Genomic DNA, 26,145 nt, shown 5'->3' with positions numbered 1-26,145 from the left:
TGTGTTTAACTGTTTGGGAGCTGCCAGGTACTTCTTTCCCTATAGCAACCCTGGTGCCTGGACAATGCCCAGTTTGTACAAAGTGCTCAGAGAAACACCTCCTGGCTTACTGAGTACTCACACAAGACTGAACACTGTACATATTTCTCACTAAATCCTTATGGTCCCCAGGACAAGCATCACTATCTCAATCTCACAGGTCAGAAGGCAGTGTCAGAGGTTAAGGGCCTCATCTGATGAATGGGTAAGTGGGGAAGAAAGGGTCTGCTAGTGCTCTAAACAGTGGTTTGGCCCCCCAGGGACATTTGGCCATGTCTGGGCCATTTTTGATTGTCATGGCTTGGGAGACACTACTAACATCTAGTAGGTACAGGCCTGGGATGCTGCTGAACATCCTATAATACACTGACAGCCTGCATCACAAAGAATTATTCAACCCCAAATGTCAATCAATACTATCTAGGCTAAGAAATCCTGATCCAGAAATTTTTTTTCAAAAACAGGAGCTAGAGTTGTCAGAAAAGGTTTCAAAGACAAGGTGAGCCTTGGTTTGGACTTGGTTTTGGGGCAGATCATCTGAAAGGCATCTTTTGCCTGATTTTTATTTTCTCTGACAAGAATTTTAACCTACAAAGTTTCCCTTACTGGCCAGGTGTGGTGGCTCATGCGTGTAATCCCAGCACTTTGGGAGGCTGAGGCGGGTGGATCACCTGAGGTCAGGAGTCCGAGACCAGCCTGGCCAACTTGGTGAAAACCCGTTTTCACTAAAAATACAAAAAAAAAAAAAAAAAAAAATTAGCTGGGAGTGGTGGCAGGCACCTCTAATCCCAGCTACTCAGGAGGCTGAGGTAGGAGAATCACTTGAACTCGGGAGGCAGAGGTTGCAGTAAGCCGAGATCGCGCCACTGCACTCCAGCCCGAGCAACAAGAGCAAGACTCTGTCTCAAAAAAAAAAAAAAAAAAAAAAGTTTCCCTTATTTCCTTAAGAGATCACCTAGAAGAATTCCAGCCCGGAAACAAGCCCATATTTGACTCTGGCAAGGTGAAGATGTGAGGGCAGTGCCCTGGGCTGGCAGCATAAATGTGACCTGACCCACACACATGCTCTGAGATCTGGAACAGGAAGCCACCACTGGCCCTAAGATCCAGAGCAGGGAGCCTCTCCCTGCCTCCCATCGCTGCCAAGAATGCTAGCTTCCCCAAGATGTGCTGCACCAAGGACCAACACTATGACAGGCAGGGTCTGGCTCCAGGGTCACAGAGCCACAGCTCTGAGCACACAGGCCCCACTGCAGGGGTTCCTGAGGGCCAGGGGTGACCATGATTCGACACCACCAAGGGCTTGAGGCCCACCTCAGAGGTGGTTTCTGCCTCTTCAGCATCTCCCCCAGCACCAACTTCACCTGCCTGACCAGAGCTGCCCTCTAGGGACCTACAGGGTTGGATGCCAGAGGAGTGGGGAATGCAGAGAGGCCAGGGTCATGGTGGGGGGATGATCTAGCATGCGCTGCAGAGGACAAACAGGCAGGGGGACGTCCTCACCTTCGGAGTCCAGGGCCTGGATCTTCAGCTCCAGGGGGGAGTCCTCCAGGTAGAGCTCGCGGGTGGTAGAGACGATCTGGATGTCATGGATGAGGTCCACGATGGCATCACAGCGCAGGACCTGGCCTGTGGCTGAAGGAACCCCAGGGAGGGGTCAGCACCAAAGATATTCCCCACCCCTGGCCCCACTTCCAAGCCTTGCAGGCTTACACTCTGGCAAAGACCACAGCAACCACCAGCTTCACCCTCAGAAGCCAAGCAGCTGCCTCGCACATGGCCCCACTGACAGTTAACAGGGACTACCAGAAAGGAAGGGCTGTGGGGGCCTTGTCACCACCCATTCTGGCTTTTCCAGCGGGGCACCAGCATTTAAAGCTGTGGGCAAAGAAAACTCCAGGAAAACTTAGTTTCGTTCAGGGTGTAACCATTCAGTGAAGTGACAAGGGTTATAGTATGATGAGTTCCCATCCCAAAGACAAGAGCCCTGTCCCTTCACTGAGATTAGGGATTATGCTGGTGGTTTTTCGTTTTCACATATGCTGGTGTTTTTATAAAAGACTATCAACTATAGTACAGAAGGGGCCGGTGGGCACACCCAGAGATTTTTTTACTTGCTCCATAAATAAGGTATGTAAATGGCATTACCTGGGGAACCCTCAAGTGTAAGGATAGCAGCAAGAGATACAAAATTGTTCTGACCATTCTCCAGGTACCATATAAAAATACTTGTGCACTTCAGTGTGCTTTTCTGGCACAGCAATACAGTCCCATGTATCAAAAGCCTTAAAAGTATTCAAGGTTGGCCAGGCGTGGTGGCTCACATCTGTAATCCCAGCACTTTGGGAGGCCAAGGCAGGTGGATCACTTGAGGTCAGGAGTTCAAGACCAGCCTGGCCAACATGATGAAACCCCATCTTTATTAAAAATACAAGAAAAAGTAGTCAGGCATGGTGGCACATGCCTATAATCCCAGCTACTTGGGAGGCTGAGGCAGAAGAATTGCTTGAACCCGGGAGGCAGAGGTTGCAGCGAGCCAAGATCACACCACTGCACTCCGGCCTGGGTAACAGAGCGAGACTCCATCTCAAAAAATAAAAATAAAAATATTCAAGGCTGTGGCCCAGAAAAACTGGGAATTTATCTTAAGAAATAACGTAAAAGAACTCTAATTTGTTCTCTATATAAAAACATTTATTTTTATATGTAACACTGAAACAAACATCTGAAAACACTCTAAATGCCCAATTCAAGGGAATGCTTATAGGACAACCTCCTGTTAAGAATATTATTTGGGCCAGGTGTGGTAGCTCACACATGTAATCCCGCCACTGTGGGAGAGGCCAAGGCAGAAGGGTTGCTTGAGCCCAGGAGTTTGAAACCAGCCTGGACAACATAGGGAGACCCCCAACTCGCCACAAAAAATTTTACTAATTAGCTGGGCACAGTGGCATGCACCTGTGGTCCCAGCTATTAAATACTTGAAAGGCTGAGGCAGGAGGATTGCTTGAGTCCAGGAGGTTGAGGCTGCAGTGAGCAGTGTTGGAGCCACTGCACTTCAGCCTGGGTGACAGAGTAAGACACTCTCAAAACAGCAACATAAAAAAGAGAATATTATTCAGCATTAAAAATCATTGTATGGGCCAGGCGCAGTGGCTCGCGCCTGTAATCCCAACACTTTGTGAGGCCGAGGTGGGCGGATCATGAGGTCAGGAGTTCGAGACCAGCCTGGCCAACTTGGTGAAACCCGTCGCTATTGAAAATACAAAAATTAGGCGGGTGTGGTGGCACATGCCCGTAGTCCCAACTACTCGGGAGGCTGGGGCAGGAGAATCACTTGAACCCGGGAGGCAGAGGTTGCAGCGAGCCGAGATCGTGCCACTGCACTCCAGCCTGGGCGACAGAGCAAGACTCTGTCTCAAAAAAAAAAAAAATAATAATAATAATAATAATAATAATTGTATGGTAAAATGGAACATGTCCTATAATCTAAGTAGGGAAAAAGCATGATAGAAAATTATATTGTTGTTGTCAAACTATTTTACAACTAATATAATAAATTAGATATGGGGAAGGAAAAGGAGTGATTTCATAGATTAGGACAACTGTCATAGTGATGAGTTGATACCCATTAACAGTTATTTAGGTAACAAATAATAATTTAGAAATTTAGCAAGCCAGCCTCCACAAATGGGAACATGGTACAAAGTGCTGGCACAAGGCCTGGGATGGGTGTTGCCTGCTGGGTGCCTGTCTCCTGCCTGGGTGTCCTGCCACCCAACAAGAGAAAGCCCTGCCATGGGCTCAGGTAGCCTCTAGGACCCTGGGTCTCAGTGGGCATTTCCCTGTCTCTGGCCCCCACCGGGGATCACACACAGCACTCAGCCCTTACTGATGTCCTCTGCGAAGATGATGCTGGTGAGGCGGGCAGGCTGGGTCAGGCGGGCCTGCACCACCGCCTTCTGGGAGCACTGCTGCTCGTCCAGGCCCAGCGGCTCGATGCTGGCCACCTCCGGCCGGGTGGACAACCTGCAGTGGAAGAAGACAGCATTTACTCTCTGGAGCTGTGCTGCAAGGCACAGTGGGATCCAGACACCAGGCTGTGGCTCCCATCTAGGGCACAGTCCTGGACCCAAAGACAGACGTGAGATGGGCCGCCTAACACCAGCTCCAAACCCAGAGGAGACGTGGGGCCCTGCCAAGGCCTCTCCAGTTAAAACCTCCACAAGCTGAGGGCTCCGGGCCTGTGCACACAGTCCCCATGGAGCAAATCAAACAGGACACCTCACACCTGGAAATGACCTCAAGGTTCAACAGATGGCCACCGTCCAAGACTCCTGCAGATGTGGGAGTCGTTCAGTACCAGCAGGAAAGATGCTCAAGGGATCCCATGACGGACACGTTGCACAGGGAGGGGGCACAGGCATCTCGACCAACCTCTAGCCCAGGCCTGGCACACAGCAGGCTCCGGGCATCAGCTTCCAACCCCAACGGGTTCTACTAACCCTGGGGATCACTACTTGTAATGATAACCATGACCATGAGCTCCCAGTGCCTGTGGAGCGGATATTATAGCCACAGTGGGGAGACAGACAGATAAACACATCCACAATGAGCCCAGACGTCTGTGAGCCAATTTCCCCAGGGAGGATAACAGGAAGAAGGATAACAGAATGTGTGAGGAAAGCTATCTGCTGTCAGTGCCTCAGTTTCTCATCCATGGCCCAGGATAACTGCCCCAGGCCTAAGTGAGAAGGGGACGAGAGGCAGAGGACAGCAGACTCCACACTGAGTGTGCCCAGCTAGCACGTGCTGTCTACAGACAGGCACTCAGGCCTAGCGTACAGGGCCTCCAAAAGAATGCCACGCAGGACCTGGGGTGAAGCAGGGCCATGGGAAGCGGCCGGCCATGCTGTCCTCAGAGAGCTTATAGTGTGACCAAGGCCCCAGGAGGGGCCACTAAGCCGTGCCTGGCGCTTGTCTCTCGGGGCCACACCTGGCACAGCACCCGACACAGAGCAGACACTCCGGGGTCTCTGCATCCTCCCTAACTTTGCCTAAACTCACTGGAACTTGTCAGAGTATTCTAAAGGAGACTTGTCAGAAACTGCCTGGTGTCAAAAAGCAATGGTGCGTGGCCAGGGGCAGTGGCTCATGCCTGTAATCCCAGCATTTTGGGAGGCCGAGGTGGGCAGATCACCAGAGGTCAGGAGTTCGAGACCAGCCTGGCCAAGTTGGTGAAACCCCATATCTACTAAAAATACAAAAACTTAACCAGGCTTGGTGGCAGATGCCTGTAATCCCAGCTACTCGGGAGGCTGAGGCAGGAGAATCGCTTGAACCTGGGAGGAGGAGGCTGCAGTGAGCCAAGATGGAGCCATTGCATTCCAGCCTGGGCAACAGAGTGAGACTCCGCCTCAAAAAAAAAAAAAAAAAAAAAGAGGCAATGGTGCAGAACACACCCAAGCAGATGTCCCGCCTTCTGGCTGGATGCCAAGTGTCTTCCCTGGGCCAAGCCGGTACAAGGCCTCTTCCAACACACCTGAGCACGCCGACCACTCCGACACCACCTGGCCACAGTGGGCTGCGGCAGGAGGCCTGCAGATGGACCTTGGAGGTTCACGGAAAATGAGCCGCATCCATCAGTGAAGGAAAGCAGTCTACACCCTGGAGGAAGTGTGTCTGTGGCCCCTTGTGGATTTCTTCCAGGAAAACAGCACGGCACAGAGTCGAGGAACACAGCAAAGCAGGCACAAGCACACACAGGAGACAAGAAGCAGGTGCCTATGAACCTGGCCCACGCCCACTGGAAACACTCCGTCCAACCATCCAACTGCTGACAGCAGTAGTGCCCTACGGTGTTTTTCGAGGGGCTTTAAACTTCCCACACACAAGTACACAAAAGAGAGTGTGGAAACAAGGACAAATTAGAAGGTTCACACAGGGCAGCAGAGGCTAAGGAAACTCAACAAATCCTGGGTCCTAGATTTGGTCTGGGGGCAGAAAAAGGAGCCTGTACTTTCTACTGAATTTTGCTGTAAACCTAAAACTGCTTTAAAAAAAAAAAAAAGTCTATACTCTGCCAGGTGCAGTGGCTCATGCCTCTAATCCTAACACTTTGGGAGGCTGAGGTGGGAGGATCATTTGAGCCCAAAAGTTCGAGACCAGGCTGGGCAACAAAGTGAAACGCCATCTCTACAAAAAAAATTTTTTTTAATTAGCCAGTTATGGTGGTGTGCACCTGTGGTCCCAGCTACATGGGAGGCTGAGGTGGGAGGATCCCTTGAGCCCAGGAGTTCAAGGCTGCAGTGACTTATGATTGTGTCATTGCACTCTGCCTGAGTGACAGAATGAGGACCTGTCTCAAGCAAACAAACAAGTAGAATAAATGAATAAATATAAAGAATAAAGAAAATGAAGTCTATGGGGGGAAAGAGAATTCATCATTTCCCACTCCTGCCTTTAAAAACACTGTGGTATATCATTCAATGGCCCCTGGGCACTGGGATCTGGGGTCCTCGTCTGGCCTGTAAATCCCACACCCTCTCCTAGCCTATGTCTCTTTAACAAAATAGAGACAACCACTCTTTTCTTGCTTCATAACAGCAGTGTATTAATCTCAGACACAGGCCCAATAAATGCAAACAGAGCTCTTCCTATCCAAGTAAAAGAAGCCTGAAATTCTTCTTGTAAAACTCCCCAAGCTCTTCCCTGGGCTGCCACTGAGATGCCTGGACAGCCTGCAGAGCCCGGCTGCAGTGACCACACCTTTCATGTCCATGTAGCAGTGCGTCCGGAATTGGTGGGTTCTTGGTCTCACTGACTTCAAGAATGAAGCCGCGGACCCTCGCAGTGAGTGTTACAGCTCTTAAGGTGGCGCATCTGGAGTTTGTTCCTTCTGATGTTCGGATGTGTTTGGAGTTTCTTCCTTCTGGTGGGTTCGTAGTCTCGCTGGCTCAGGAGTGAAGCTGCAGACCTTCACGGTGAGTGTTACAGCTCTTAAGGCAGTGCGTCTGGAGTTGTTCGTTCCTCCCGGTGAGCTCGTGGTCTCGCTGGGTTCAGGAGTGAAGCTGCAGATCTTCACAGTGAGTGTTACAGCTCATAAAAGCAGCGTGGACCCAAAGAGTGAGCAGTAGCAAGATTTATTGCCAAGAGCGAAAGAACAAAGCTCCCACAGTGTGGAAGGGGACCCGAGCGGGTTGCCAATGCTGGCTCGGGTAGCCTGCTTTTATTCTCTTATCTGGCCCCACCCACATCCTGCTGATTGGTAGAGCCAAGTGGCCTGTTTTGACAGGGCGCTGATTGGTGCGTTTACAATCCCTGAGCTAGATACAAAGGCTCTCTACGTCCCCATCAGATTAGTTAGATACAGAGTTTCGACACACAGGTTCTCCAAGGCCCCACCAGAGCAGCTAGATACAAAGTGTCGATTGGTGAATTCACAAACCTTGAGCTAAACACAGGGTGCTGATTGGTGTGTTTACAATCCTTGAGCTAGATACAGAGTCCGATTGGTGTGTTTACAATCCCTGAGCTAGACATAAAGGTTCTCCAAGGCCCCACCAGAGCAGCTAGATACAGTGTCTAGTGGTGCATTCACAAACCTTGAGCTAAACAGAGGGTGCTGATTGGTGTTTACAAACCTTGAGCTAGATACAGAGTGCCGATTGGTGTGTTTACAATCCTTGAGGTAGATACAGAGTGCCGACTGGTGTATTTACAATCCCTGAGCTAGACATAAAGGTTCTCCACGTCCTCACCAGACTCAGGAGCCCAGCTGGCTTCACCTAGTGGATCCCGCACCGGGGCTGCAGGTGGAGCTGCCTGCCAGTCCCACACCGGGCGCTCGCACTCCTCAGCCCTTTGGGTGGTCGATGGGACTGGAGGCCATGGAGCAGGGGGTGGCGCTCGTCGGGGAGGCTCGGGCTGCACAGGAGCCCACGGAGGCAGGGGAAGGCTCAGGCATGGCAGGCTGCAGTCCCGAGGCCTGCCCCGTGGGAAGGCAGCTAAGGCCCAGCGAGAAATAGAATGCAGTGCCGGTGGGCTGGCACTGCTGGGGGAACCAATACACCCTCCGCAGCCGCTGGCCCGGGTGCTAAGTCCCTCATTGCCCGGGGCCGGCAGGGCCGGCCGGGCCGGCCGGCTGCTCCGAGTGCGGGGCCCGTCAAGCCCACACCCACCCGGAACTCCAGCTGGCCCGCAAGCGCCCCACACAACCCCGGTTCCCGCTCGCGCCTCTCCCTCTACACCTCCCTGCAAGCTGAGGGAGTGGGCTCCGGCCTTGGCCAGCCCAGAAAGGGGCTCCCACAGTGCAGCAGTGGGCTGAAGGGCTCCTCAAGTGCTACCAAAGTGGGAGCCCAGGCAGAGGAGGCGCCGAGAGCGAGCCAGGGCTGTGAGGACTGCCAGCACGCTGTCACCTCTCAGCAGGGCTACATTAAGGACCCATACAAGCCTGAGATAGCCCTGCACAACAGACGTGTAACACAGGCCACGTTTTCATTTTCCGTCAAAAAAAGTAACAGGTGAGATTAATTTTTAATAAACCTTGTTTTTTAAAGCAGTTTGAGATGCACAGCAAAACTCAATAGAAAGTATAGATTTCCCATACATGCCCTGCCCCATGCATACACAACACTTCCCTCAACATCCCCACCAGAGTGATGCATTGGTTACAATGGAGGAGCCTGTGGTGACCTCACAATCACTCAGAACACCCGCAGCTGACATGAGGGTGCACACTCGGCATCCCATGTCCTGTAAGTTTGGACAGATGGATAACAGCCCACACCTGCCATGGCAGTATCCTTTGGAACAGCACCGCTTCCCTAGAAGTCCTCTGCACTCTGCCTATTCCTCCCTGTTTTTAAATCCCTACTAAAAAGTCATATTTTTAAGAAAATATGTGATTTACCCCAACACATCCTAAATATCATGCTTCTGACATGTAGTACTGGCTGCATTTTCAGAGCTCACAGTCACACGTCTTAGTCTGTTGGGGCTGCCATTACAAAACATCACAAACAGGGTTTTTCCAACAACAGAAATGTATTGCTCACAGTTCTGGAGGCTGGCAGTCCAAGATCAGCTGGCACACTGGGTGTCTGGTGAGGGCCCACTTTCTGGGTCATGCCTGCTGTCTTCCCACTGTTGTCACATGGCAGAAGGGGCGAGGGAGCTCTCTGGGGCCTTTTGTATAAGGGCACTAATCCCAACCATAAGGGCCCCACCCTCATGACCCCATCACCTCCCAAAGGTGCTACCTCAAATGCCATCGCCTTGGGGATGAGGTGTCAACACATGAGTCTGGGGGGGACACAGAATTCGTTCACGTGGTGAGTGGTTCCAATGCTGGCCTGGCTCTGAGGCCTGGCCTCCTGGTGGAGGGCCGTGCAGGCGCAGGGCTCTCATGTCCTGGGGTCTCTGTGGACACCTCTGACCCCTGCCCAGGCTCTACTTGGGAGGCAGCAGGTGCTGAGTGCTCTTGTGACCTTCTTAACAAAGTCCCTCCTCTCAGCACTCAGGGCTGACGACAGAGCCTGGGGGAGAGAGAAAGCAGCCTGGCCTGGGAAGGCTTGCCTAAGCCATCTAAGGTGGCTCCCACCCCTCAGGCCCCAGGGCCTGAGGCTTGATCCCTGTATCCCCTCTTCAGCTGGCTGAGCTCTGTGCAGCAGGAGTAAGATTCCATCCTCCCAGGGCTTCCTCACAAGCAGACCAGGCCACGTCTGACCTCTGCAGATCCCTGCTCCCCTGGGGCCTGCTCTCTCTTGGTCAGGACCCGCATCGGAAGCAGGGACAGCCCATCCCAACACCTCCCAGAGGCTGCAGGCAGCTCAGGCTGGTTTTCCTGTGATCAGTGTGAGTGTTCCTTTCAGTTATCTGACTTCCTTCCCAGGCATTCTGAGCCCACCCATAGCTTTGGGCATGTCTTTAAGCGACACAAAAGAACCACAACAGCCACCAATTCCGTCCTCATCTGTAAGGCAGGGCCCTCACCCACCCTGCCTTCCTCACAGGGGTGTGTAATGCTGGATGAAAAAGCACAACAGAAAGTGTCTGCCAGAGAATTACAGAGGGAAAGGTTTGCACCAAACTCAAAATAGAGAAGGTGGAAGTGGAAATGGTGGGGGCAGTAAGGAGGAATTCACTTCTATCCAGAAGGTTTTATTTCTTTAAAAAAAGATTGGAAACCAATATAGGTTGTTACACAATGGCTAATTCTGATGGTAGGAATATGGGTATTCATTACATTATTATTTCTTTTCTGTGTTATTCTAACTTCTAAATGAAAATATCTTCCCCCTAATGTTAGTTGTAACTTAGAGAACTACTGCTACGTCCTCATCTTACAGATCAGTAAACTGAGGCTTAGGAAAACGGGACTGGTTTAAGGCCACAGAGGCCAGGCTAGGACACAGGGGTTCCAAGCCCAAAAGCAGGATGCTTTCTGCTATCAGGGCCACGCAGAAGTGCCCTCCCTCCTAACGGCTGTCTCTGCACCTCACAGCTTTCCAGGATGGGCCTTAGAAAAACCCTATAGGCGTCCCTGGAGATTCAGGCTGGCTCTTTCCCAGGCCGGGAATGAAAGAGCTGGCCAGTCATGTGCAAGTCGGGAATGTTTCTGTTTCCAGGATCTGGGGAGAGAAGAATTACATCTACATGGAGGGAGGGTGGGTAATTCTTCACAGACATGGTAGTTGATCAAACCAACTCAGGCAAAGAGAGACAGGGAGTGCAGGAGGAGATAAGAGAGGTGAGGGCAGGCAGGAACAGCTCGTTTCTGGAGAGCACTGAGATATCCAAGGACTGTTTTTTATTAAAATAAAAGTGTGCTGGTGGAGTGTGAGGATTAACTTTACATGTTAACTTGACTGAGCCACAGTGACCAGATATTTGGTCAAACATTAATCTGGCCATTTCTCTGAGGGTGTTTTTGGATGAGATTAGCATTTGAATCTGTGGCCTGGGTAAAGTAGATGCCCCCTAATGTGGGTGGGCCTCATCCAATCAGGTAATGGCCTGACCAGAACAAAAGCCTGAGCAAGGAGAATTCCCGCTCTGGGCCTCGCAGTCATCGAGTGGGGATGTCAGCATCCCTGCCTTCAGACTCAAGCTGAAACACAGGCTCCTCTGGGTCTTGAGCCTGCTGGCCTTCAGACTAAAAGTAAACCATCAGCTCTCCTGAGATTCCAGCTGAATGCAGCTCTTAGGACTTGTCAGCCTCCATAATCATGTAAGCCAATCCCTTATACTAAACCTCTCATATACATATGAGGGGTGTGTGTGTGTATAAGATATATATATATAGGCTATATATACAGCCTATTGAATATATGCATATGAGCTATATATATATGATATATATGTCCTATTGGTTCTGTTTCTTCAGAAAACCCTGACTAATCAGGGAGGGTATAAGAAATGAGAAGGGCAACTGAGGAAAGGAAAGGGCACCATGTATCAGGCCCAGAGCTAAACACTTCTATTTATCACTGAATCCTCCACCAGCCCAATATGGGAAAACCAAACTGAGGCTCAGAGAGGTTAAGTAATTTGCCCAAAGCCACACAGCTGTCAGCAGCAGGGCCAACTATCGCAGCTAGGCCTGGGTGACTCCAGATCAGATACCTCTCCCATTCCAGGAGCATTTTCCTCAGGATATGACACACCCACCACCAGTTTAGATGATGCACAGATGAGCTATTTTTTAACAGACTCATTATGCATTTTAACTATTACATATTCATTTAAGTGTTTCAGGAAAAACAAATGTACCAAACTCATGAGCTCATAAATGTTAATACGAAAGATAATGTCAATGTTTTTTAAAAAGTGAGTCATTTTGAAGGAAATGTTCAGTAAATTCTAGTATAGGTAGTACATAAAAGCAGCAGCATTTTAATGGTGGCAATGAAGTGACTGCAGTCCCCACCACCCACTACTGAGGCACACCTTGGGGAAGCGTGGGTCCAGGGAAGAGGGGAACCGAGCCCTGCAATGCCAGCCATGCCTTCCCTCTGGTACAGAGTCTGATATAAGCTGCCATTCTCCAATTTCTGGGAGCACAGGGGCACGGCAATGTCCTACACTGATATCAGGAACTCTAAACACCAGACAGGCCTCTCCCTGGTTGGCTGGGACCCACCATGAGGAACAGAGGAACCGCTGGAAGAGGCACGTGGCTACAACAGCTCACACAGTCCCTGACCAGTACAGGCTCTGGGCCATAGGTGGCCCATGCAGCCACTCAGCCCATACTCAAAACCGGGTCTGGAGACACACCACTAAAGGACACACAGGGCCTCACTAAGCAGAAAAGGCAGGGTCTGCACATAGGGCTCACTGGCTGAGATGCCAACACTTTCATCTGCCACCCACCGAAGCCAGGTCAGCCCGCTCATAGCCCAGTTCACTTGGATACCACATCAGGTTTGGCCAAAGAAACAGAGTCTGGCAACTTTTCTGAGGAAAAGCCCTCCCCTGCCCATCCAGTCTAAATGAATAGCCACTCCTCTAAAAGGACACTTGATCCTCTTGCCTGCACACCTGTCGTTCTTCCCTGTACCTCAGCAGGTGGGCGGCATGTCTACGCCACCCTCCCACTCACCAACACCTCTGCCCCACCCCTCCCCACCCCCCACACAGCACACATGGCAGGCTTCATAGTCGGGAGTGGTGTGTGTGGCTTTCCCAGGGACCCCTCGTGTAGTGCAGCAAGTAGCCCTCGGGGATGGGGACATGGCTCACTCAATTATCTCATCTGTTGGTATCTGTGGAATGGGAGGTCGTAAGACAGATGGTTGCTGCCACTCACCAGCTGCGTGACCTTGACCAAATGAGCTAACCTCCCTGGGCTGCCACATCCTCATCTGCACAATGGGAATGAAAATAGCACCTATACAAAGCACAGGGCTGGGATAATATATATCAAGCTCTTGTCACAGCTCTCAGATCTAGGAAAAAGGAGGTGGCTCCCAAATGAAGGAGTTGTGGTCCTGCAATGTTTGGGATGATTCTGACCACAAGGACTTTGCTTTTTAAAGAAAGGAGAAAAGCTGGGCGCAGTGGGTTGTGCCTATAGTTCCAATTATGCAGGAGGATGGCTTGAGCCCAGGAGTTCAAGGCATTGTGATTATTCCTGCTTGAACCTGTCCTTCCTCTTCCCTGAAGCCTGACCCTAAAGCCCTAGGGTCAGGGCCCTCCTCACAGGCCTCCCAATGATACCACCAAGGCATCCTTAAAGCCTGAATCAAAGATTCAGTCCCAAAACAGAGTTATTGGCCCAAGGTGGCACTGCTGGAAAGAGCCTGAACCACCTGCCATCAAATCCAACCTCTGTTCCGAAGCCGCTGCCTCCCACTCCTCCCTCCCTCCCAGCTTCCCCACCTCTGTTCCTCTGCTGATGCTGGTCCCTCCACCTCACATGACCTCTTGACCCACAGGTATGCTGTCCAACCTTCTTAGCTCACCAAACACGGCATCTCTTCCATGGACTGTCCCTATCTGCAACACCCATGCCCCTCCTATCAGCTCCCATGGCACCGCTGGTCCTCCTTGGGGTCTTTAAGGCATTCATACACTTATTGAAACCATAAATACTGGGCTACTAGTGATATTTAAGGTAGTGTTCTAGGTGCCAAGGACACAACTAGGTACAGACTACACATTAACCTCTGCCTTCACGGAGCTTTCGCTTTAGTGGAAGGAGAACAAGAACAGACAAAATGAGTGAGTGAAGATGGGATCTTAGTAATGGCTAAAGACAGATAAAATGCTGGGAGGGCCAGGGCTGCCATCTTCCATGGACACTCAGAGGAGGCATCACTGAGGGGGCACTGTGCAAGCAGAGACTTTAAGGACAGGCAGGCATGGACTCTATCAGGTGTGGGTGGTGAATGTTCATCCATGGAGACAAATACATGGCTTTTCTTCTTTATTCTGTTAATATGGTCATTACACTGATTTTTTTAAAATGTTGAGCCAACCTTGCCTTCCTGGGATATGCCCTACCAGGTCATGATATATTAGTCTTGTTTATTTTTCTGGATTTGATTAGCTAGTATTTAAAAAAATTGTGCTTTTGGTCTGTGGGATTTTTTTTTCTTATAATGCTTTTATCTGGTTTGCAATGAGTGTAATGTTGGCCTCATAAAAGTGAATTAGGAAACAATTGCTCCTTCTGTCTCTCCTGAGAGTCTGTAAAGAACCTGTATCATTTCTTCCTTAAATCTTTCACAGAATTTATAGACAAGGCCATCTGGGCTTAGAGTTTTCTTTATAAAAAGGTTTTTAGGCCAGGCACCGTGGCTCATGCCTGTAATCCCAGCACTTTGGGATGCCAAGGCATGTGGATCATGAAATCAGGAGTTCAAGACTAGCCCGACCAACATGGTGAAGCCCTGTCTCTACTAAAAACACAAAAATTAGCCAGGCATCATGGCGTGCACCTGTAATTCCAGCTACTAAGGAGGCTGAGGCAGGAGAATTGCTTGAACCCAGGAGGCAGAGGTTGCTGTGAGCTGAGGTCGCACCACAGCACTCCAGCCTGGGTGACAGGGAGAGACTCTGTCTCAAAAAAAAAAGTTTTTAATTACAAACTTAATTTTATCAAATGTACCAAGTGGAACAGAAGGCATCTAGGGCTGCATACTCTGCAAGTGTTTTCAGAGTATCCCAAAAGCTCCGTGCAGCAGCAGGTCTCATGTGCCCACCTGACGGCTGTTGAGACGGAGCTCTGGTGCTGTCACATGGCCAGGCTGCCTCCTCAAAGGCACCTGACTCTGTCCTGCTCAATGTTCTCCCTCATCACACCAGCTCCCCTGTAAGTCCGGGGTCTGTAGGCCTCCTCTGCCCTTCCCACAAACAGCTGTCAACAGGCAAGCAGCCGACCTGTGAGTGTCATTTCTGTGGGGGACACGTGCTGGGTTTGGGCTGCTCAGCCTCCACATACCTTCCAGTAACAGCACTCAATTTTTCTGTAGGTGCCTGTCTGCTATGGTCTGAATGTCTGTATCCCCCCAAAATCCAGATGTTGAAATCCTCGCTTCTGAGGTGATGACACGTGCTAACAGGTGGGGCTTTTGGTGCATGATTAGGTCATGAAGTCTGAGCCCTCATGGATGGACTAAGCGCCTTTATAAAAGAGGTCCCACAGAACTGCTCATCCCTTCCCACCATGCGAGGATGTCGCAAAGCGTGGGCAGTCTAAAACCTGGAAAACAGCCTTCACCAGAACCTGACTATGCTGGTACCACCTTGAAACTTTCATTTATTCTATGCTTTCTTATGTGTCAATCACAGAGTGAAACATATCATAAACATTTCATTTGCTTCCAAACAATCCTATTAAAACCCCCATTTGATACATGAGGAATCCTTTGCATGGATGTTAAGTGACCTTCATGAAGCCAAGTCCCTAGACATGGGCCTTAGTGTAGTCTAGCTCAGAACCCCTGGTCTGGACACTCTCCTGCTCCCTTGTGCTAGGGTACACGGAGTTCAAAACAAGACCACAGGCCTCCCACTTTTACCTGGTGCTGCCTCCAGACCCAAGCAGAAGATGGTTTTAACATCCACCTGAATCAGCCCCCACCTCCAAATGTATCCTGAATACTAATTTTTTTTTTTTTTTTTTTTTTTTGGAGATGGAGTCTTGTTCTGTCACCCAGGCTGGAGTGCAGTGGTACGATCTAGGCTCACTGCAACCTCTGCCTCTCGGGTTCAAGCAGTTCTCCTGCCTCAGCCTCCTGAGTAGCTGGGACTACAGGTGCACACCACCTGTAATTTTTAGCACGCCACCCAGCTTTTTTTTTTTTTTTTTGTATTTTAGTAGAAACGGTTTCACCGTGTTGCCCAGGCTGGTCTCTAACTCCTGAGCTCAGGCATTATGCCTGCCTTGGCCTCCCAAACTGCTAGGATTACAGGTGTGAGCCACTGCGCCCAGCTATTACTGATTTTTTTTTCCTTTTTTTCTTTTTTTTTTTTTTTTGAGACAGAGTTTCACTCTTGTTGCCCAGGCTGGAGTGCAATGAGACAATCTCAGCTCACTGCAGACTCCACCTCCCAGGTTCAAGTGATTCTCCTGCCTCAGCCTCCCGAGTAGCTAGGAAAAGGCATGCAGCACCATGCCCAGCTAATTTTGTATTTTTAGTAGAAATGAGGTTTCTCCATATTGGTCAGGCTGGTCTCAAACTCCTGACCTCAGGTGATCCGCCCACCTTGGCCTCCCAAAGTGCTGGGATTACAGGCGTGAGCCACCATGCCTGGCCAATACTGATTTTTAAAAGCACCATTGGGCCAGGCATGGTGGCTTATGCCTGTAACCCTAACACTTTGGGAGGCCAAGGTAGGAGGATCACTTGTTTGAGACCAGACTAGGCAACAGTGAGACCCCATTTCTAAAAAAAAAAAGGCCAGCCACGATGGCTCATACCTGTAATCCCAGCACTTTGGGAGGCCGAGGTGGGCAGATCACGAGGTCAGGAGATCGAGACCATCCTGGCTAACATGGTGAAACCCTGTCGCTACTAAAAAATACAAAAAATTAGCCAGGCATGGTGGCGGGCGCCTGTAGTCCCAGCTACTCGGGAGGCTGAGGCAGGAGAATGGTGGGAACCCATGAGGCGGAGCTGGCAGTGAGCCGAGATGGCGCCACTGCACTCCAGCCTAGGTGACAAAGCAAGACTCCGTTTCAAGAAAAAAAAAAAAAAATTAGCCAGGTGTGGTGGCTGCACCTTTAGTCCCAGGACTTTGGGAGGCCAAGGTAGGAGGATTGCTTGAGGTCAGGAGTTTGAAACTAGCCTGTGCAATAGCGAGTCTCTAAAAAATATAATAACAAATAAAAATTTTAAAAATTAGCTGGGCGTGGTGGCTCACACCTATAATCCCAACTACTCTAAAGGCTGAGGTGGGAGGATCACTTGAGCCCAGGAGTTTGAGGTTATAGTGAGCTATAATTGCGCCACTGCACTGCAGCCTGGGTGACACAGCAAGAACCTGTCTTGGAAAAATAAAGTACTACTGAAGTTTTAAAACCCAGCTGAAGGAAACTGGGTAAACCAACAATCATCTGAGAAGGGTGGTGCATTTCCCCAGGCATCTGAGAGTGAGTGTGGCTCTGAATCTGAGGCTGGTTTTGAACACAGCTCTGCCACTAACCAGCTGTGAGGCTCTTGAACCCAGGCTCCTCATTTGTAGAGTGCAGTCATTCTTACCAAAGGAGTTTTTTTTATTGTTCATTTTTAGGATTAAGTGGGGGCATAGTATGCAAAGGGATTAACAGAAAAATTAGTTCTTTCATTTTGGCTCCCTCTGTCCCTCCCCCCGTCACCACCCCCACATCTCCTCTGCAACACTGGAAGCCCCTGCCTCTGGACCTGCAGGCTCTGGCCAGGAGGGGCAGCTGCCTAGACACCTGCACCTGCCAACAGCCCCTCCCCATCATCAGGCTCCTCTTGGTTGGACACCCGCCCTAGCGCAGTCACATACAGGTACCACTCGTATTCATTTATTTACTTATTTATTTATTTGAGACAGTTTCACTCTTGTCACCCAGGCTGGAGTGCAGTAGTGCAATCTCAGCTCACTGCAACCTCCGCGTCCCGGGTTCAAGCGATTCTCCTGCCTCAGCCTCCCAAGTAGCTGGCATTACAAGCGCTCACCACCACGCCCAGCTATTTTTTTTTTTTTTTTGTATTTTTAGTAGAGATGGGGTTTCGCCATGTTGGCCAGGCTGGTCTCGAACTCCTGACCTCAGGTGATCCGCCCTCCTCAGCCTCCCAAAGTGCTGGGATTACAGGCATGAGCCACTGCATCTGGCCAGCCACTGCACCCGGCCTAATTTTTTTAATAGACACGATCTCACTCTGTTGCCCAGGCTGGAGTAGAGTGGTACAATCATGGATCACTGCAGTCTTGACCTTCTGGGTTCAAGCAATCCTCCTGCCTCAGCCTCAGGAGTAGCTGGGACCACAGGTGCCTGTACCACACCCAGCTTTTTTTTTTTTTTCAGTAGAGACAGGATTTCGCTATGTTGCCCAGGCTGGTCTTAAACTCCTGGGCTTAAGCGATCATCCTGCCTCAACCTCCCAAAGTGCTGGGATTATAGGCATGAGCCACCGCGCTCAGCCCTTTTCTTATTATTGTTTTAAATGGATTGTTCTTTACTAAAAAATTACTTTAAAAGGAAACCTTGGCCAGGTGTGGTGGCTCACATCTGTAATCCCAGCACTTTGGGAGGCAGAGGAGGGCTGAGCACCTGAGGTCGGGAGTTCGAGACCAGCCTGGCCAACATGGCGAAATCCCGTTTCTACTAAAAACATAAAAATTAGCCGGGCATGGTGGCGGGTGCCTGTAATCTCAGCTACTCAGGAGGCTGAGGCAGGAGAATCACTTGAACCCGGGCAGCAGAGGTTGCTGTGAGCCAAGATCTTGCCACTGTACTCCAGCCCAGGCAATACAGCAAGACTCCATCTCAATTAAAAAAAAAAAGGGAGGCTGAGGCAGGTGGATCATGAGGTCAGGAGATCAAGACCATCCTGGCTAACACGGTGAAACCCCGTCTCTACTAAAAATACAAAAAATTAGCTGGGCGTGGTGGTGGGCACCTGTAGTCCCAGCTACTTGGGAGGCTGAGGCAGGAGAATGGCATGAACCCGGGAGGCAGAGCTTGCAGTGAGCCGAGATCAGGCCACTGCACTCCAACATGGGTGACAAAGCGAGACTCCGTCTCAAAAAAAGAAAAAAAGCCAGGTGCAGTAGCTCACGCCTGTAATCCCAGCACTTTGGGAGGCCGAGGCAGGCAGATCATGAGGTCAGGAGTTCGAGACTAGCCTGGCCAATATGGCAAAACCCCGTCTCTACTAAAAATACAAAAATCAGCCAGGCATATTGGCGCACGCCGGTAGTCCCAGCTACTCAGGAGGATGAGGCAGAAGAATCGCTTGAACCCCGGAGGTGGAAGCTGCAGTGAGCCAAGATTGTGCCACTGCACTCCAGCCTGGGCGATAGAGCAAGACTCCGTCTCAAAAAAAAAAAAAAAAAAAGGAAACCTTACACACTAGTGTAAATAAAAATCTCATAGCGTTTGCCATCCATCCAGATGACTCAAAGCAGCGTCAGTAGGTCCTGGGGGGAAGTTGCTACCTACAAAGACTCTAGGCGTCTGCCTGTTCTCTTGGGAGACAGGCAAACATCAAAGAGTACAATGAAAAGACGGTGTTGGCCAAGGCCCGAGCAGGAGAAAATAGGGAGTTACTATTTAATGGGTACGGAGTGTCCATTTGGGAAGATGAAAGAGTTCTGAAGGTGGATGGTGAAGATGGCTGCACAACAATTGTGAATGTACTTCACGCCACAGAACTCTACACCTAAAAATGGTTAAGGAGGTCGATTATATGTTATATATATTTTACCACAATTTAAAATAAAAAAACATGTAAACCACATATGGACACCAGAAGAAAGCTTTTATTTTGAGGAAAATTAAAGGACTGACGGTGAGTTTTGAAAGAGTGAATTTTTCTCATTCCCACTGTCGCATGAGGCCCCACTGGCACACAGAATGTGCTGGCGTCTGGCAGGCACTGCTTTTGAGGGGGTGCTCCCCACTCTTCACAACACAGGAACAGGAGGCGGGCAGGCCATAGGGGAACTCAGGGACCTGGGTCAGGCCAGAAAGCAACAGTGAAAAGAAAAGAGAAGTGAGAGTTGCCCAAAGAACACGGATGGGTGAGAGTGGTGGATGACACAGGCCACCTCCCATCCACCCGCAGGGTCCAGCCCCTAACAGTACCCAAAGGCAGGGTCTACAGAGCGGAAGCTACCTCATGGGGCTGACAGAGCTCAGGCAGAGTAGGGGACCCACAAAGGAAGCAGGAAAAAAATCACCCAAGGCCCAGGTCAACCCAGGTCCACAGACACTTCGTGGCACTTCCCTGCTTCTGGCCTGGTGAAGGGAGTTGAGCAAGGCCTGGTCCAGCCCTGCAGGGGCCACAGATACAGACAGCCCTCAGGGGCTGGGGAGAACAAGGCCCAAAAACCAGGCCCAGTCTAACCCTGCCCAACATCTGACCCGGCATTCTCCTTCCTGTCTCCTAACCACAGCCCACAAGGTCCCACATGGCCCCGCCCTGCCAACCTCTCCACCCTCCCTCCCAGCCCTGCTGCCCTGACCAAATGTGCTGCCTTTGCGCACTTCTGACAAGCTCCATCTCTCCTCCGGGACTTTGCACTTGCTGTCCCCTGCAACTCAACCCCACTCCACTCCTAGTTCGACTCCCAGGAGGCTTATGCTGAGCGCCCTCCCCAAAACGCATTCCATGCCTTGCAGTTCTGTTTCCTTCAGGACTTACTCCTGCCTCACATGCATCCACAGATCTCATCTTAATTAACCGTTTAACTCTGGCAATCAACTGTGAGTCCTCGAGAGCAGGGCATCTCCTGCTGCTTCACTGTCACATCCCAGGACCTCAAGTAGTGCCTGGCTCATAGTAAGAGTCACAGACAGCTGGGTGTGGTGGCTCACGCCTGTAATCCCAGCACTTTGGGAGGCTGAGGCGGGTAGATCACAAGGTCAAGAGATCTAGACCATCCTGGCCAACATGGTGAAACCCTGTCTCTACTAAAAACACAAAAATTAGCTGGGCATGTGCGTGTAGTCCCAGCTACTCGAGAGGCTGAGGCAGGAGAATAGCTTGAACCTGGGAGGTGGAGGTTGCAGTGTGCCGAGATCGTGCCACTGCACTCTAGCCTGGCAACAGAGCGAGACTCCATCTCAAAAAATAAAAAAATAAAAAGAGTCACAGACATTTGTCACCTCTTATTCAGTGACTCTCCAACCCTCCTCGGTGAAACATGTGTTGTCCATCAGTGCTTGTCCCCTGGTGCTCGGGCAGGACGGGTCTTCACCGTGTGCCCTCTCCCAGGCCCTGCGGGAGCTCTGGTATCTCCACCCCACCTTCTAACTGCCAGAAATGCCATCAAATAGGCCCAGATGATAACACAATCGACCAAAGCCTGCGACTCTAAGGCCGGGCATAAGAAAGGAGACAGAGATTTGGCCTAGGCGTGTGGGGATGCAGCACGCACACAAATCAAGTGGTACAGGGGAAAACACTCTCAACGGAGAGAGCAGAAATACAGGTGTGGGCTCAGGGAAGGTCAAGTGAAGGACGCACAGAAGAGCAAACTGGGGGCCTCCCGTTGAATTCAACTCCTTCTTTTGGGTTGTTTCCAGTTTGTGAATTTTTTATTTTGACTATGGGGCAACTTCTTACAGGCCCTGTTGCCTCACCTGTGCAGTTTCCAGCATGTGACCTGCTGACCTGCCCCTGTCCCAGAGGCTCAGGGTCCCTGAGCCCAGCAGAAGCCAGCTAGGCCGGATGACACTCTGACTTGGCTCAGTGTGCATCCCTCACCCTTCCTGCCCAACTTCACCCATGAAGGCCTGTGAGGGGACTTGCTGCAGCTTCCCCTGCTGGGGCAGGGAAAGGGACCCAGGACATCCATACGCAAGGGTAGTGCTGGCCTCTGGCCTCCCACAGTCACCCCTCAGCAAAGAGGGACTCCCCAGGGGTCATCTGGGCTGCCTGGGGTACAGCATGCCCCAAGGCCAAGCTCCATGGCATAGGGACCAGTGCCTTCCCTGGCCCTGAAAAGACTCCCATCTGCCTGTTTGAGAATCCTTACACCTGTGACTGAGAAGTGCCCCAGACCACATAAGAGAGGGTGTACCCTGGTGCAGGACCAGGCCTGGCACACACGTTAGATGGCTCCAAGGTGCCCAGGAGAGACTGTCAGGGGCAGGAAAGGAGAAGTTTGTGCACAGCTTGGTATGGCAGTCACTGTGTGTGCTGTGTCTGGATGTTGTTCACTAGGCAGGTCCACATCCCCTCCCCACCTCAGCCAGGGGAGCTGCAGGTCGTAATTCAAAACAGAGTGTCTCCGCAAGAGGCCTGGGAGGTCGCACAACATCCCCTTCCCCAGGGGAACCAATGGCTGCCTGACAGTGAGTACAAAAGCTCAAAGCTTGGTCTCTTCGCCTGAAGGCAGGACAACCTGCAGGCAGCCTCCCTTCCCTATCCAGCTGCCCAACAGAGCACTTTCTCTGTAAACTAGGGCAGCAGAATCCTGCCTCAGGCTCCACCCCTGGGAAACCAATCTGAGCCACTCACTTTCTCCAAGACAGGGCCCCCCTGCTGGAGCACCCAGAAAACCCTGGGACTCCATGGGAGGGAAAGAATCAATGAGGAGGCAACTTCAACCCAGCAGAAAGGTGCTCAGACACGGAGCCCTCAGAAAGAAGCAACAGAGCAGTGCTTGGGCTTCAGTGCTAGCCAGTGTTGGCAGGGGAGGAGGTTCCCGAGGTGCCCAAATAACCAGGTTCAAGGCAATGTAAGAAAGGAGCTAGGAGGGGAAACATAAGTGACCGAAAAGAAACCAAAATGCTGCCTGTGATTGTATTACAGCTGAAAGATTATGGCATGATTTCTTTTTTCGTCTGTTCTCCCAGTTTTTGATATGAGGTCGTTTTGTATATAAAAGGATACCTTTAAAAGGAGCAAATGAAATATACTTTATGGAACACTTTCAATTATGCAAAATATCTAGAAGGAATCAGGAACTTGTCACAAAACCAGTGCTGTCTGGGTGCAGTTGGAGAGACTCAATTAGAGCCTGGCAAACTAGCCAGAGGCTGCAAGTCCCCAGGTCTAATGGCGTGGGACAGGGAGGGGTCCCAGCAGCTCCTGCTCCAACTCAGTGTCCATCGCTACAAGACTTCCCAGAGATCACTTCCCCTTCTGGAGTTCAGGTTTTCCTATATGAAACACAAGCTGTTTAAACTAGGTGACCTCTAAGGTTCCCCTGGCCCTAAAATTGTCCAATTTTGATGCTATAAAATAAAAAAATAGGAAAAGTAAACATGAAGCTGTTGGCTCAGGTACACACAGTGATTTCTGTAAACTTAGAGCTCAGCTGCAAATTCAAAGGATGTGCAAATGTTCCCACAGGGTCTGGCAGAATTCTCATTTTCTTTTTCGTCTGAGAGACTTAACAATGAACTTTCTGGATGAAGAGGTAATGTTCCTCCCAGGTTTAGAGGACTGTGGATACATGTCTATAGGCCAGCTCTTAAAATCTCCAGAGGAGATTCTTCAAAACTGCAGCAATAGATGACTACACTAGGAATAGCAATACTAAAAATAAAGAAAATATTCTCAATGCTTGATTGACAGAATGTCTTCCTGTCAAGTTAAGGGGGAATCACAATTACCAAACACCTCTGAGAAGACACTTTGGATAGCAGTCACACATCTGCAATACAAACTACAGATCAATGCCAAACACGTTATAAGGTACTTAGCACTTCTCTGATGCATCAGAGATTAAGAATGTTTTTTCCTACCAAGTAAATTAAAATCCACCAACACCCTTCAGCTCTTCTCAGAAAAGAAAATGATGTTGGGGGGAAAAAAGTGTTGTTAGTTTAGAAAAAGAAAAAAGTACAGCTATAGACTCTCAGAGAAAGTAACACACAAATATATCCAAAGGGATTCACTTGAAGCCAGCTGTTTTTAATAACCAGTTTCCTCTTTCTTGCTCACATACTGAGAGGACAGACAGCTTCAACAAGAGAATGAGCATGTATCCCCACCACAGTATTGACTAACAGCTGATTTTCCCACACAAGACAAGGCCTTAGACTGGGATACAGAAAACCTAACGCCCAAGTTCAGCCTCTGACATCAGGCCAGAAATAGGAGCCTCCAGGTGCATAAAGCACTAAAACCAAAATGCAATGGGCTGACCTAGTACGTCTTGATTTCAGGAAGGAGACCTTCAAAAAAGAAATAGGGCAGGCCGGGTGCGGTGGCTCACGCCTGTAATCCCAGCACTTTGGGAGGCAGAGGTGGGGGGATCACTTGAAGTCAGGAGTTCGAGACCAGCCTGACCAACATGGTGAAACCCCGTCTCTACTAAAAATACAAAAATTGGCCAGACAAGCCAGGCATGGTGGCTCACGCCTGTAATCTCAGCATTTTGGGAAGCTGAGGCAGGTGGATCGCCTGAGGTCAGGAGTTCAAGACCAGCCTGGCCAACATAGTGAATCCAGAGTTTGAGACCAGCCTGGCCAACATAGTGAAACCTCGTCTCTACTAAAAATGCAAAAAACTAGCTAGGTGTTGTGGCGGGCGCCTGTAATCCCAGCTACTCGGGAGGCTGAGGCAGGAGAATCCCTTGAACCGGGGAGGCGGAAGTTGCAGTGAGCCGAGATCGCGCCATTGCACTCCAGCCTCGGCAACAAGGGCTGGAGGGCACTCTAAAAAAAAAAAAAAAAAAAATTAGCCAGGTGGCCTGCACCTGTAATCCCAGCTACTCGGGAGGCTGAGGCGGGAGAATCGCTTGAACCCGGGAGGCGGAGGTTGCAGTGAGCCGAAATCGCACCACTGCACTTCAGCATGGACGACAAAGCAAAACTCCGTCTCAAAAAAAAAAAAAAAAAAAAAAAAAAAGAAATAGGGTAAATAGTGCAAGCAACAGAGAAAGCTGGCTGGTCTGAGCTTCGGGCATCACACTTACACACACGCACAGACTAATACTCAAACAGGCTTAACACACACATGCCTCTGTCATGTGTCACACCCCGTTCTGCCTCAACCTTGACCCAGTCTTGAAACAGAAATAAAGGGAGCAACTAATGAGTATCCTGGGGGTGGGAAGGGCGGAAGCCCATCTTTTCACCCCTAGTAGGGCTGGGCTGTGAAGCTGAGGGCGCTCAGTCGTGCCCACTCAGCCTTGCCAGGGGCAGGAGCTCCATTTCCCCTGGTCTGCAAAACGGAAGGGCTGGACTGCACCGCCCTGTCAGTGTCGGTCTCTGGTTTCATGGGTCCCTGTGGTTCCACAGGGTCACACTCCGCAACCGACCCCTTGGAGAACTCCCAACCCGAGAAGGAGGGTGATGGAAATGCCCTGAGCATCAGGACCGCGCCGAGGCAGCCTGAGGGGAAGCGCCGGCCTGCCTCGTCTCACTTCGCCTCTGTAAAGCGGCCCCTGGGCTTCGCTCCAAAACTGCTTTCCTCCAGGGTCTCCGTTTCTCCCCGCGACGCTAGGCGCTGCGCTTCGTCTCACAGACTCACTACCCACGCCAGGGCGAGGGCGGTCACAGACAAACCCGAGCTGGGGACCCAGATGCAAGGGAAGTGCGGCCCAGCTGCCCCGGCGCGCCCTCCCGGGTCAGGCCGGCTGGGGCCCTGCGGTCCCAGACGCCGCTCCCCAGGCCACCCCTCCTCCCGCACAACCCAGAACACGCGGGTCACGGCCACCAGGCTGCGCCCGCTCTGCTCGCGCCTCAGCGGCGCGGAGGCCCGGATGGCGCCATGACATGAGCAGTGGTGGCGACCCGCGCGCACCCGCCGCTCCGACTGCTGCAGCCTAGCGCCCAGCGAGAGCGCGCCGCGCACCTGCCGGCTCTGCCGGCCTCCCGGCGCCCGCCCAGCCTCTCAGCGCGAAGGCCCAGCCCGGCCCACGGCGCCCGCCCGGCCCGGCCGCGCGCCTCACCAGCGGTAGCAGCCCTCCGAGGCCTCCAGCGTGAAGTTAACGCGCGTGGCCCGCGTGAAAGGCAGCAGCACTTTGGGGATGTTGAGCTTGGCCGCAGCTGCGGAGGGGCCCACCGCCAGCAGCACTGACAGCGTCAGCAGCAGCCCCCGGCCCCGCGCCGCCATCCTCGCCGCGCGTCACCTCCCGCGACCCTGCGCCCGGCCGCCCGCGCCGCCCCGTTGCACTTCGCTCCCGCCCGCGCGCGCGCCAGGCCAGCAGGTGATGAGCGCGGGGGCGGGGCGAGGGCCGCCGGCGGCGGCCGCTTCCTGGGCCTGAGCGCGGGAACTCTGGGGGCCGAGCTCGCGGCGACCCCACCCCCAGCCCGGCCCTAGCGCAGGGACGCGGGGCTGGGGGATGGGCGCGCGCCCGGGCCCCCGGAGCCGAGGGAGAGGGCTTGGGGCGCGCCCGCGGGGACCCCTGGACCCTAGAAGGCCCAAGGGGGAGCCCCCAGGCGCCCCGCAGCACGCATCCCGCCCTGGTCTGTGCCCCTGGCGGTGGAGCCAAGCCGCCGGC

The 26,145-nt window shown here is 51.5% G+C and overlaps 1 protein-coding gene across 1 annotated transcript in view; it reads right to left on the bottom strand.

The window, feature by feature from the left end:
- Positions 1-25,844, bottom strand: part of NUP210 (nucleoporin 210) — a 106,249-nt gene extending 80,405 nt beyond the window's left edge. The window contains exons 1-3 of the mRNA XM_054480320.2: positions 25,594-25,844; positions 3,932-4,068; positions 1,543-1,674 (exon numbers count right to left, since the gene is read on the bottom strand). Coding sequence (XP_054336295.1) covers positions 1,543-1,674; positions 3,932-4,068; positions 25,594-25,757 — 433 coding nt within the window. The 5' untranslated portion in view covers positions 25,758-25,844. The remainder of the gene's footprint in view (positions 1-1,542; positions 1,675-3,931; positions 4,069-25,593) is intronic.
- Positions 25,845-26,145: the final 301 nt, after the last annotated feature.

The sequence above is a fragment of the Pongo pygmaeus genome, chromosome 2, assembly GCF_028885625.2.
Source record: "Pongo pygmaeus isolate AG05252 chromosome 2, NHGRI_mPonPyg2-v2.0_pri, whole genome shotgun sequence".
NCBI classification, from domain to species: Eukaryota; Metazoa; Chordata; class Mammalia; order Primates; family Hominidae; genus Pongo; species Pongo pygmaeus.
This window is presented reverse-complemented; position numbering and strand designations above follow the sequence as displayed.